The following is a 14,543-nucleotide window of genomic DNA, read 5'->3' on the forward strand; positions in this document are numbered from 1 at the left end:
AGCAAGACTGCTCACTCATGATGGAAAGAATATAAAGCAGAAGGTGCTAGAGGGAAATGCATCTTTCAAGGGAATGCCCTCCAAGTAGGCCCAACCACCTGAAGTTTCTGCCACCTCCCAATAAGCTATGCATCTATCTATGAATTTATGAGGTTATAGCCTGTATGATCCAATCACCTGTCAAAGGTCCTACCTCTGAACTCTGATGCATTGTGTGACAGCCTTCAACACATGAGTTTTGGGGGACATTTAGGATCCAAACTATAAGAGGAGGTATGCAGACATTGTTTAGCACTTTGGAATCCCTGCAGCTGGATTTTTGTCCACAATACAGGGAACTCTTAGTGATAACCTGTCGGACTCACAGTAGTTAGCATTTGGTAGTTTTGGTTTTGGTCTTTGGATTTTAGTTCTTTGAGTTTTTGTTTTTGTATTTTAGCTTTTTGTTTTAGGGTGTGTGTGTGTGTTGTTTGAAAGCTAGCATCCTTTGTTGATGTTGTTGCTTAGGATGTATAGTCAGTAGTCAGTAGTGAGGTTGTGAGAATGTGACAGAGCCTCTCATCCAGCTCCTCCCTTAAGGATCCCCTCATGTGCCTTTATCAGGTTCTGAGGGGCATTGGACAGGGCATATTTACCCACATTAAATGGGCCCACTATATCCTTACAGGAACAGAGGTGGCTATAAATACCCTAAGAAAGGTAGAGCAAAACTGGCCCTTCATTGTAACCTGAGATGGATATAATGAAAGCTGTGGAAGACCCAAATGTGATCCAGCTGTTCCATGTTATTGATATCACTGAAAATGTCTACCTTGTGATTGAGTATGCAGGTGGGGGGCAGCTATTGCACCACATGCCACATGTCATTCATTGACCAGCAGAAGTGGGAGACCAGGAGGGTATTCATTCAGATCATGCGTGTCCTATGCTACTGCCACAAAGACATCATTGTGCAGATACCTGAAGCCAGATAACATCCTGCCAGACTACCAGAGGGGACAACCAACTCTGTGACTTTGCCTTGGCTGCAGGTTCACAACTGGGCAGAAGCTAGACACAATCTGCAGCACTCTCTCATACCTGGTCCCAGAACTCTACCCACAGCAAGAATATGATTGGCCTGCAGTGGATTTCTGGAACCTAGATGTTGTCCTGTACTTTATGGTCATAGGCAGCTTCCTATTTAATGAGGTCATGTTTTAGTCAGCTTTACTGCTGCTGTGACTAAAAACCTGACAAGAACAATTTTAGAGGAGGAAAAGTTTATTTGGGAGCTCACAGTTTCAGTTTCAGTCCATAGATAGCTGACTTCATTCCTCTGGGCTTGAGGTAAGGCAGAACATCATGGCAGAAGAGTGTGATGGTGGGAAGCAGCTCACATGATGATCAGAAAGCAGAGACTAACCTCAGCTCACCGAATATATACCCTAAAGGCACAGCCCCAATGATCCACCTCCTACAGCCACACCCTACCAACCTGCAGTTACCATTCAATTAATCCATGTCAGGAAATTAATTCACTGATTGTGTTAAGGCTCTCATAACCCATTCATTTCACCTCTAAGCCTTTCTGCATTGTCTTACATGAGTTTTGGGGAGATAATATCTAAACCATAACAGAACATCATTGCACAGCTAAAGGAGCAGTGCCAGCATACAAGGCATGACTTTCATTCTCATGTGTCTGCCAAAGTGCAAAGCCTCATCACTCAAATGCTGATTGTGAACCCCACACAGAGGCTTATGGTTGACAAATCTTGGGGCATCTGTGACTGGTCCTGGGTGAGAAATACTCATTGAACCTCTCCTCAACCTTCTGGGCCTCACAGTAACGAGGCTCATGTTTGAGATGGGTTTCAACCCATTCAACACCTGGATATCCTTAGTAACCAGAACATTTAATGGGGCAATGGCTACATATCAAATGCTCCAGCACCAGACAACCTATGGGCAGGCTACACAGTGCAAGTGAAGCCTGCACATCCTGGAGATTGAACCTTGCCCATCCCTCTTAGATCCTCCCAGCTTCACTCCCCACCTAAAGAGAAATGCAGTGAGCCTGTTCTCTGCTTCTCTGTCTTTCCCTGTGAGTACCAATTGCCTGGGGAATACCAGCAATCAGGGCAGAAGGATAGTAGGAGAGCCGGCCTGCCCACCATTGCTCTCTGCAACCTGCAAGCAAGGAGCTTCTCTACCAGCCTAGTCCCCCACATGTTCTTGTATCCTTCTGGCTCAGCTCCTCTTTGAGCAGTGATGGCTGGGAGCCAGAGAGTAAGCTCTCTCAGGGTATATCATCAGAAGAAAGCTCTCTCGTGAGGGTGGACAACCCATTGGTGGGACTACAGCCAGTCTCCCTGACAACAGCAAGGGCTAGAAGGGGTGACTGGGAGGATTGCCACCTGCATTCAACAATTATGTTCCTGTGTGCAATATTGCTGCCTGTGGCCCAAAAGACATGCCCTGGACACAGTCATAAAGTGGTTCCATGAAAGAGGGCCACTGAGACACACATAAAACCAAGTAGGTGGAGACGCTCCAGCATTTTATTTTATTTTACATATGCTTTCATTCAGGTCAGTTTCAACTGACAAATCATAATTATACATTTATGGGGTACAATCTGATTCTTATAAATCTATTGACCATGGGATGATTAACCCATGCTAATTAACATTACCTATCTACTCAGAAATATGGATCACCTGGGATCTCATATAGTGTGGAACAGCTGCCTGAGGGAGGTGTGCAAAGCCTCAGACTTTTCCTCAGGGACATCTGAAGTCACCTGGAGTTGCTGGCACTCCACCCCCACCTGGAAGAGACAACAGAGACTTTTTCCTGGGACAGTTTCCCCTGCCCTGCTCTTTTCTGTCCTTTCTCTCATGTTTCTGTGATAATAGAGATGGTTCGTAATATATTTCTGTTTCTTACAAATCTTATTTTAAAATTGATATTCCTAAAAGATGATCATGGATTTTCAGGGTTTGTATCTTCCTTGCAGATTTGGGGCTGGGCATGCTTAAGTCTGAGTAATGGGTAATACTGGGAGTTAATCCAAAAAGCTAAAGGGAAGAGTGACTTCAATTTCTTCCTGCCCTCTATTGAGTTTAACTTGGTAAAGTTATTTTCTTACCATGTAAAGCATATAATGAATAATAGTAGTAGAAAATATTAGTAGTAGAAAATAAGTATCCTTTTAACATGTTTAACTTCTCATGTTTCCCTTCCATGAATTACATGATTTGTATCTTTGTTTTGTTTTGAAACTAAGTCAGACTTTGTCTACATTTTCAGATTTTTACAGAAAATATTTTTTTAAGCCCCCTAAAAAGTTTGTTGTTGTTGTTGTTGTTGTCTTAAAGAAATTACTGGAAGCCAGTTTAATACAAAATGATTTTAGTATTTGAGTAAAGCAAGTCAAATATTAAGATAGAAGGAATCAATAAAATATACTCAGTCTGTCTTAGATCAACAACATGTCATTATATCAATTTACTGGATTTTGTTTGTCTGTTTGTTTTGGTGTTTTGGGATTGAACCCAGGGCACTGAGGTACATCCTCACTCCTTTTTATTTTGAGACAGGATCTCACTAAGTTGATGAGGCTGACCTTGGATTTGTGATTGTTCTGCCTCATCCTTCCAAGTTGTGGGATTACAGGCATGCAGTACTACACCTGGCTATTTACTATTTATTTCTAGTTTCTAAATATACTGGGCCTCTTATATTCAGTATCCAGCATGGATTTTGAGAGATAAAAGCATGTTCAGGTTCACAGGATTTAGTGTTGATGATGACATAAGACTCAGTTTTACATTAAGAGAAATATGTTCTTATATAGCATGCCATTTATACAAATGTACTGCTTTACAAATTAGTACGGTACTAGTTCACTTGAGGACAAATATTTGATAAATGTGACATATTTGGAATATGTCCAATAACCACAGTATAGGCCAAAAAATTTCACTAGTCATGGGAGAGTACTTTAGACCGTCACACAAACCTGTTTACTCTTTAATTTTATACATATTTAATTTTTTCCCTAGTAAGTTGGAAGGAGTGAGTAGTTTGTTTATGCCAGACAAGAAGTAAATTAGTTGCATATTGTTAGAGGTAGGCATGTAAATAATGCTATATGACAGCTAATAGGTTATTAAAGGATAAAGATTAATGGAAGAACCTAAGGAAAATTCATGTAGGGCCTCACAACTAAGTTTAGACTTCAGTCATTCTTGGTGGGTGTTGCCGTGTAGAGATCATATAACTCAGGGCAATTGTAAACATTTGAGTCTTCAAGAAAAAGATAGGACTGGGATATAGCTCAGTGGCAAAGCATCTGCCTTGCATTCTCACAGTCCTGGGTTCCCCCAGTTCCCAAAAAAAGAGAAAAATATTAATTGTCATGCTTTATTTGAGGAAGTGGAAAGAATTGGAAGCTATGGAATGACCCTTTGCTCAGAAAAAAAGCACATAGATAAGAGCAATGTGTGGATTTACAAACCCATTAGAGGCTCTGTACGGATTCTTGGTTAAACCAATAGTTTTTTTTTTAATTTACTTTAGGATGTTGCTGTAGTTCTTGTCTCTTAAAATGTTCTTTTTTTTTTTTTCCTATCTAGCATTCCTGTTCTCATTGTTTATTGCACGAGGACTTTGTGGTAGAGCTTCAGGGTTTGTTTGTACCACAGGGCAAGAAAAAATACAGGTAGTATCCAAAAGGAAGCTTTTTTCCCCTTCATCCCAAAGAGTTGCAACTGAGATAGTTTTGGATTGTTCTTTAAAAGTCACTGTTGAAAATAAACAGCATTTTCATATGTATCGAGTGTCTTCTGGGCTGTTACTCTGTAACAGTTGAGCGACTTGTTAATCTGAGAAGCCTGACTTGTGATTATTTCTGGATGGACAGCTCTACCTCGAAGGGAGCTAATAGCATCAGCCCACCAAAAGCCACTAAATCATCAACATTTAGTTCTGGTAATAGAATGAGGTAGTATGTAAAAAGGTCTAACAAATATTAACTCAATAATTTCCTTTATATAGGAATTGGGAAAGGCAGGGAAGTCTGTATAGATTTATTTTTGAAGTGATGGGGGATTGAATCCAAGGCCTTGCACATACTAAGCACACACTCTACTTCTGAGTACACCCCCAATCCCAGCTGAGCAGATGTTTAAGGGGGACTTCAGGACATAAGGTTGACCAGGAAAGCAGAGTCTAAGATGTGATGGTCTTTGTATAATATTTGATAATTCAGAATTTGTATTTTTTTAGATTTCTGACTCTCTCACCCCAACGTAGACAATAAAGTACCAACTTCACAAGTTTTACATACAGGAGTACTTCGTGCACTACGGTTTCCTTAATGATTTACATGTGTAGTAATAGGTCTTGAGTTCAACTAGTTGAGTTTTGAGAAATGTGTGCACCCACCCATAAAACTAAGCTCCAACTCAAGATAGCATCCCAGTAACTACCATTTTCTCCATTCTAGTTATTTCTACCCCTTTTCCACTCAGCAATCAGTTTTGGTTTTCATCATCTGAAATTTGTTTTGCATGTTTCTGAACTTCACATCAATTAAGTATACTTTATGTGCCCTTGCACCTGAGCACATGAATAAATTTATTCATATTGTGTGACAGTAGTTCATTTTTTTTTTTTTTTTTCTTTTTCTTTTCTTGGTACCAGAGATTGAACTCGAGGGTGCTTAGCCACCAAGCCACATCCCCAGCCCCTTTTTATACTTTATTAGAGACATAGTCTCACTGAGTTGCTTAGGGCCTTGCTAAGTTGCTGAGTCTGGGTTTGAATTTGAGATTCTCCTGCCTTAGCCTCCCGAGTCACTGGGATTACAGTTATGTGCCACTGTGCCCAACAATAGTTCATTTTTATTACTAAATTGAATTCCATTTATGAATGTGCCATCTTTGTTTTTTGCACTTACTCACTTTCAGAAACTCAGTGAAATATGTTTAAATATTTGCCTATTTTTAATTAAAATTTTCATTGAGTGATTTTAAATTCACTTGTAGTTTGTAAGAAATAATGCAGAGATCCCCTGTAGCCTTTACCCAGTTTCCACCAGTAGTTAACATTTATAAAACAACCAGGATATTGACACTGATAAAATGTACTGATCTTTTTTGTAAAGATAAGTTTTTACTTACACTACTTTGTAGGTGTTCAGTTTTTATAATTTTGTAGTTTCACATATCCATCACCTCAGTCCCAATGCTGAATAGTTCCTTCACCACAGAATTTCTTCTGTTCTGCTTATGTAACCATACCCTCCTTTTTCTCTCTCCCTAACCCCCAGGAACCATAAATCTGTTCTCCATTTCTAAAATTTTGTCTTTTCAAATTTGCTGTATAAATAGAATCATATAGCATAACTTTTGGGATTTTTGCCTATTTTAAAACTGTTGTTATTTGTCTTTTCATGATTGAGTAGGAGTAGTAATTCTTTATTCTTTATACAAGTTTTTTGACATTATGAATTTTTCTCTCAGTCTTTGGTTTTTCTTAACTTTTTTTTTTTTTTGAAGAACACAAGTTTTAATTTTTATGAAGTCTAGTTTATCATCACTTTATGATTTGTGCTTTTTATTTTCTTTCTAAAAATCTTTGCCTATGCCAAAATCACAAATATCTCCAATAGATAGATTTTCAAAGATGGGGATTTTTTTTTTTTTTTTTAGATCTATAATCTGTCTCAAATTAATTTTGTATACTCTGGGTAGAAATTCATTTACTTTTTTATATGTTATCCAGTTATTTTAGTGCCACATTTTGAAGATTTTCCTTTCTCCATTGAAATCATTAGCATCTTTATAGAAAATCAGTTGACCCACAATTATGGTCTATTTCTGGGGTTGCTAGTTTGTCCTGTTGATCTGTTTACATATTCTTACACAATCAGATAAAAAATAGTGTGAATCTTCCACCTTTATTCTTTTTCAAGATTGTGTGGGCTATTCTAGGATCTATGTATTTCCATATAAAATGTAAGATCACCATTTTAAATTTTCACAGAAAATCCTGTTGGGATTGCATTGAATCTATATAGATCAATTTTTGAAGAAGAGACAGAAATATGAATTTTTCAATTCATGAACATGATACATTTGTTTATAACCTTAAAACTTTCTCTTAGCATTGTTAAATCATTTTCATTATAGTTTTTTATGCCCTTTTGTTAAACTTATTCCTCATTTATTATGTTTTTCAATGCTGTTATACGTGAAATTTTAAAAGATTTTTATCTTTACATCATTATAGTGGGTCTGGTATGCTTTATTACATGAAATCTGGATGTACTCCTGATATTTAAAATCATTTACATACCACTAGGGATCTACTACAATACAGAAACACCGTTGTAGGTGGCAGAAGGCAACTGAAGGATTTCCAATTTGCATTAAAAGGACCATGGTAATTAATAAGTGAATATATGGAAGCAAAGAGCTGAAATAATAGTTACTATTGAATACCTACTACATGGTGTGTTATCTCTTTATCTTTCATATTCATCTGAGCAATAGGTTTCAATAGTTCTATTTGATAAGCAGATGAGGAAATACCACTAGAGAGGTATAGAAAGCAATTGAGGCCCCATGGTTATGAAGTGACTTTGCTGGGACTCAAACCTTGCTGATTCCGAACATACCTACTTTCTCTAAGTGAAAGAAAGATATGGGCCTGAACTGAGGCAATGGCAGTGAAGTTAGGCAGTGAATTGAGTGCAGTTAGGCAGGAGAAAATTTGTATAGAGAATTACAGTTGATAAGATGCACTTTCTGGTAGGACATTTCCATTTGTTTCTTCCTTTGCGTTCTCATCTGGAATAGTCATCAAGGCAGCCCTGACTTCCCTGGGTTTTGAATATTCAGAGATAAAGTGTGGTGTGCTCAGTCTGGTGTTTGGCACTTTATTAGTGCTCAGTAAATAGTTTTAGATGTGGTTTCTGGGAGATGATTTTATACTAAGTGGGACAAGGAGGGAAAGGTAACATCAGTACAGGATTTGGATGTGTTGCTAATAGGTATAGCTGTGGACTAATTGTGTCTGAAGTGTATGTGAAATCAGCTAGAAAAGTAAATGTGCAGCTCTGAACAGAGCTAGGTTGAAGATAGAATCTTGAGTATTTGCCATTAACACTCCTTGTATCAGGTAGATAAGGCTGAGAGGTAATCGTTGTGTTGCAATAGAAGGAAAAAGAATACACTAAATATTTTCTTTTTGCTCAAGTCCAGAATAAAAGGATTTTAAAAGATTATTTTGGACCAGGTGCTGTGGTGCACACCTATAATCCCAGCAACTCCAGAGGCTGAGACAGGAGGATTACGAGTTCAAAGCCAGCCTCAGCAATTTAGCGAGGTCCTAAGCAACTTAGTGAGAGCCTGTCTCAAATAAAAATAAAAAAAGGGCTGGAGATGTAGCGCAGTGACAAAGTGCCCAGTACCTCCCATCTCCCCAAAAAAGATTGTGTTGGGATAAATAAATATGGTTCTCAATATACAACAAATTGAAGACAAAACAAAAAAACACCAAGCACCCTGATAGGTAGTACAGGCTAAGAACACAATGGAATATTACTCAGCCATAAAGAATGACAAAATTATGGCATTTGCAGGCAAATGGATGAAATTGGAGAATATCATGCTAAGTGAGATAAGCCAATCTCAAAAAGACAAGGGACGAATGATATCGCTAATAAGGGGAGGATGACACATAATGGGGGGGAGGGAAGGGTTAGTGTTAGGGTTAGAGTTAGGGTTAGGGAGGGGGGCAAGTATGGAGGAAGAAAGTACTTATAGAGGGTAAAGAGGGGTGGGAGGGGGGGGGAAAAAAATAACAGAATGAATCAAACAACATTACTATGTGGATTTATGATTACACAAATGGTATGCCTTTGCGCCATGTACAAACAGAGAGGCAACATGTATCCCATTTGTTTACAATAAAGTAAAAAATAAAATAAAAAAAATAAAAAAAAAAAGAATTTAAGCAGAAATAAATAAAACATAAATGATGGTTTCCTTAGCAAACAAAAAGGGCATTAAGCCAGGACTTTTGAGAAGGATCTTGAGAAGAGCTTCCTTTCCTTCTTACAAACTGAGTTTTCTGTTCAAGAACTTGAGTGTTTTATAACCTTGGTTAATATCATTATGTAGATTATGCTGGGGTTAACAAAGCCAGGAGACAAGTGCAACAAAGGAACGGAGTAGGGGGTAAGCCAAGGCTAAGATGCCTGTTTTCTGTACCCTGTGGCATAGCTGCATTTGTGTGTAGTTCTTTGATTTAAACGCCAGATGGCATCACTCACCACCATTTGACTAGATCTTCAGACATGGCATTCTGTGTAGAGATAATAAGGAAAAATAGAATAGACTCAGAAAACCACAGGGAAGAACTTTTGCCTTGACATATGGCACACCCTGTTGGACCTTGTCATCAAGCTCCCAAGTTCAGGTTCTCTCTCTTTTCTCTATCTACTGTTATTTTCAAAGACATGGGATCAAAAGAGATGGAAATATTCCTTTGTCTACAAACAGGTAAAACACATTTTAATACTTTAAATAGCTGGTTGTAGTGGATATTCAATATTTTACTTTTAATAATGCCTGCATGTCTGCAAAACTCCTTGTGTTATTGGTGATTGGGTAAAATTGAGCTGCAGACTATCTAGCCCTGATATAATAGGTAGAGTGATGATAGAAAAGCAATTGTGCATGAGCCAGATCCCTGCAAAGGCCCTCAGCGCCACCAGCCATCAAGAACCCCACCCATAAAGTCAGGACCTACTGGGTGGTGTAGAGTATCATGCACATGTGAAGTAGTCTTGTTTGTATGGAATATCAGCCCTTTGTGATATGTTTATGGCAATTACTTTTTCTCGTTGCCATTACATATTATTTTCCTTATAGTATTTTTGCCATATGGAACTTTAAAACATTTATGTAGTTAAAATTACTAAATTCTTTATCTCTCATCTTTACAGTTTTATGTCATCTTAGAAAAGCCTTTTTCACTTTAGGGGGTTACAAAAACATTCATCTCTGTTTCCTTCTTCAAATACTTAAGAGGTCCGTTTTTTGCATTTTTGTTCTATCTTGAATTTTAGTGTAAAAGAATGAGATAAAAATCCAGCTTTGTGTTTTTCTAGTGATGAAGCATGTAAAGATGTGGACTCTACCCCTAAGGGTCCTTTGACACAGTTGGGATAAGCATTAGACATAGCAAGATGGAAAGCAGTCCACCTGCCTATTAGAGCACTAAATTGAATGTGTTCAGATGTGACTCTAAGACCAATAACCTGTTCAGAAGTTCACTGAGGACATGGAAGAATTGAGATTTGAGCTAGATTGTGAGTCACCTTTAAAATTTTCATAGAGAAAAGGACAAAGAAGTGTTGTAGGCAGAACAACATAAGCAGAAATGTGTATAAGAAATAACCAAAATGATTGGCAAGAGTGAACTTATGATTTACCTTTACATTTATTAATGCTTTTAATCTTCAAACTGACCAGAAGGCATAGGTACTGTTATTTTTTCTACTTCACAAAGAGGAAACTGCCATAGGGAACAGTCCAGTACAGTGTCTGATGGTGCAGAGCTAATTGTGTGGTAGCACTGGAAGAGGTTTGTGGAGCTTGAGAGACTCTGCCTTGCTGAAGTGAATATGTTTGGCAGTGCTGTGCTGGGTTGGACAGTTACCTTTAATCAGAAGGAGGGTTTATCTTCGGGTGAGGAATACGATTGAAGAGGTCTAGTTTCCTCTAGCTGGTTTTTTCATCATTATTGCTAATAACCTCTGTCCTGAAAAATAATTAATACACTGCAGAAATTAAGCTGTTCCTTAATTAGAATCAATATTTGCTTTCTCTGTGAGAATATATTTCCACTTTTCTACTGTCATCTTCGTGGATTTACAATTTGCAATACTGGAGATTGAACCCAGGGTGCTCTGTTACTGAGCTACATCCCCAGCCCTTTTTAATCTTTTCTTTTCTTTGTTTTTGTTTTTGTTTTTTGTTTCTTTTTTTTTTTGTTGTTGTTTTTTTGAGATAAGGCCTCACTAAATTGCCCAGTCTGGCCTCAAACTTGCAATCCTTCTGCTTCAGCTTTGTGAGTAGCTGAGATAACAGGCATTCCCTGATAATGGCAGTTTTTTTAATCCTAAAATAGAGAAACCAGTCTAGATTAATTAATCTGGATTAATTAAATTAATTAAAAAGTTTTACTTTGCTAGATTACTTAATTAAGAATGTAAGTAAAGCACTTTAGGAATGTGCCCAGCACATAGGTGCTCAATATGTATTTTCTTCTTTCTCTGAAAGTTTACATTATTGAGCTTTAAAGTAGATCCTATTGATGAAATCCTTTCAGTAAGATTTCATTGTCCATGAGGAGGGGTTCAATTAACAATGATATAATATCACGAAGTGGAAAACTTCAGTTGTAAAAAAAATAGATAGATGAATAGATAGATTCATATAGATAGATGAATGAGGAAACTCTTCATATATACATTCTTACAGAAGAATTTGTAAGGTATATCAAGTAAAAAAACAAAAAAAAATATTTAGTACAGATTGATTATACCTTTTTGAAATGATTGGGACCAGAGGTATTTTCAGGCTTCAAATTTTTTCATATGTTTGAATATTTGCATATACATATGAGCTATTTATTTAAATTTAATGATTTTTAATAATTGTAATAATTGTGTTCAATGAATCAAAATGCAGTCTGTAAAAATAAAAATAAAGGTGAAAAAATAATTTTTACTTCACTATGGATTTGAATATCTCTGGTAAGGTGAATAGAAAGATAAGAATGATTACATATTGGACAGGAGGTGATTGGGGAAGATAAAGTATGGAAGAAGCAAGCTTTTCCCTGCCTTTTATGCTTTTGTTTGAGTATATTACCTATTTAAACAAATATGTACTTTTAAACCTCTTAACTGATTCATAGTTTTTAGGAATCATTTTTGGTAATGAAAAAAAATCAGTTGGTTCTACTTTATTTATCATTATAAATCATTAATAATATATCATTATTAATCATTATATACAAAGGACAAAGCATAGTTGGGAATAATGAGAAAATACATTGTAATTTGTTGAAGGAATCAGATCCTATAGTTTTTTCCCAGTGTCAAGACTACGCACATTCTATTCCCTGATGATTTAGTTTTACATGTTCTTCTGTTTGTATTTTCTGTGAGTTGGTGATTGGATCTGTAAGTTTGATCTCATTTGGGTTTGTTTTTAGTTTGTTGGGCTTTTTGTTTTATTTTTGTTTTTGTTTTTGTAGCGTATATTTTTAGGTAGTATTGTGGTCTCCCAGCACACACAGTGTCTGGTTATCTTTTTCTGATTTTGGCAGCTATTGTTGATCATGTCTCCCTTTCAGTCATTGTTTATAGAGTAAAAAGAATAAAACTGTCTGCTTTCTCTGGTTACCAGGTCATCTTTGCTTCCTTCCTAGCCCTTAAAAATATCCTATGCTTTTTTATGTGTATATAAGAATGATTGGTTTCAATTGATCTCCCAAAACCAGGATCAAATAGTTGCTAGATGTTTTTTTGGATTAAAATAAACTCATCTCTTATTTTAAGAATTTTTGTAGTTGTAATTACTTATGTTTTATACTTCATTAGATTATTCTTCCGATGCACTAGAAGCAAGGCAGAGGGAAACACTGGTGTGGAAGTATTCCATGGCAGGTAGGGATTATTTGTATGTTTTCAAAACTCATATGTTAAGACTGTTTAATACATGGTGTTGACTGAAAAGACCCTGAAGTCTTACTAACTGGTTGCTTATCGTCAAACTGTCTCTGAAAGACTTTAAGCAAGGTAGACCCAGAGGGACTCTTAATTCAAAGGACCATTTGTTATACTCAAAATTTAATTATTTGCCTCCTCTTTCACTTAAATATTTTCAAGGGTTTTTAAATACAATTAGTATTCTCCTATTTAGAAAAGAGATTAGAGTTTCTTGGCTAACTTCCCTGTTTTCTTACAAATCGGTACCTACTTGATATTGGGATAGGCTAAGTATAATTTCATAAACTTCTAGAATGTTAAAACTAGGAGAGGTCCTACAGATATCTAGGGGAACTAGGTTTAGAGAGGCAGTGAAACTTGTTTTAGCAGAGATATGGCTTGAACATATGATTCTGGATTCTTCCAAGTAAACCTTCAGAAAGCCAAAATCAAAGTTAGCATAGCAGGACAGTGTTTAGGTTGGGGAAAAGTTCATCTTGAGAGAATAGGTTTTACTGAAAAGTATAACTTGTGACTATTGTGATTGTAAAAACACTTTGCTTTAGTCCCTACTTCCCCTCAGGGCCTGGAAAAGCATGATTATGGACAGAGAAGGAACCATGAGTTGAAAGTTAAGAAACTATTCTTTGTGAGTTTGGCATCTATTATTATTTAGATGCAGAAGTGTTTAGAAATATTGAACTGCTTTTATTGCTTTTACTGTTACTATTTCCATTTCCTCTGACAAAGACATTCTAAATAAGATGGTTATATTAATATTTTATATTATGATTAATTATTTTCATTGTCCTTAGGATCCTAATTCTAAAGAACATCCTATAACCAATAATTCTCGGTATGCATCTGAGCCATTTCCTCATCCTTCCAGCCTGCCAAGAAACCCATTCAAAGTGCTTGACAAGAATCAAAAACCAGCTCTCTGGAAACAGTTTGTCAAAGGGGAAGGGGAGGAAAATATGGCTGGTAAGAAGTCAAGGGAAAAGGGAGATCAGCCCTTGGATCAAAAGCCCGAATCTAACTGCTGGATGGAGAAAGAGCTCTCCTCTGGTCTAGTGATAAAGAAAAAGCAATCTGAAGTTCAAGAGAAGCAGCAAGAGCAGAGAACAGAGGAAACTAAAGGAATTACATCCAGACAGCACCTAGGGAATGAACTGAGAGGACCATCTGCATCTCCTCAGAAGTCAGATGGTGAGAGTAAAGATGTCCAAAACAAATCAGAATCTTCAAGAGAAAAGGAAACCCAACTTTTGCCTCATAAGTTTCATGGTCAGAACCCAGTAAGTCAGCCCCAGAAAGGGGAGGCCCTCAGCAAGGGGCACATCAAGAACTTGGAGGCTAAAGAAGCAAAGGCAAAGGATGGCTCGGGCATGCAGACCTTCCAGAAAAGGCTGCCCAAGGGACACTTCCAGGCGCCCTCTGAGACCCAGGGACCTGCTCCTAAAGGACAAGCAGCACCAGGGCTTTCCCTGGGAGAGGGGCGCCATGCTGCCTTCAGCAGTGGTGAAAGTGAGGAAGATGATGTTTCCTGTACACCAGGAAGCCCCCTACTCTTTGACTTGACTATGAATTCACAGAAAACAGAGAACCTTCAACTCCCTGTTCAAAGTATGCAAAGAAAAATATCTGCTGCTTCAAATGTTTCCAAGAAGGAAGAATCCTCTGACTCAGCTGCTCAGCGAGTGTACCTTACAACACAACTGAAACAAAAGAAGGTAACTCTTGACTTGTGCTTCATTTCTATGGT

General features: G+C 37.4%; 1 protein-coding gene across 1 annotated transcript in view; it reads left to right on the plus strand.

Moving 5' to 3' along the window:
• Positions 1-733: 733 nt before the first annotated feature.
• Positions 734-14,543, plus strand: part of LOC306664989 (transcription termination factor 2-like) — a gene marked incomplete at its 5' end in the record, with an annotated part of 38,902 nt that continues 25,092 nt past the window's right edge. The window contains 6 exon segments of the mRNA XM_079146140.1: positions 734-830; positions 1,694-1,782; positions 4,623-4,708; positions 12,671-12,699; positions 12,702-12,736; positions 13,594-14,511. Of these exon segments, the coding sequence (XP_079002266.1) occupies positions 734-830; positions 1,694-1,782; positions 4,623-4,708; positions 12,671-12,699; positions 12,702-12,736; positions 13,594-14,511 (1,254 nt within the window).

Source organism: Sciurus vulgaris, assembly GCF_902686455.1.
Source record: "Sciurus vulgaris genome assembly, chromosome: 1".
Lineage (NCBI taxonomy): Eukaryota > Metazoa > Chordata > Mammalia > Rodentia > Sciuridae > Sciurus > Sciurus vulgaris.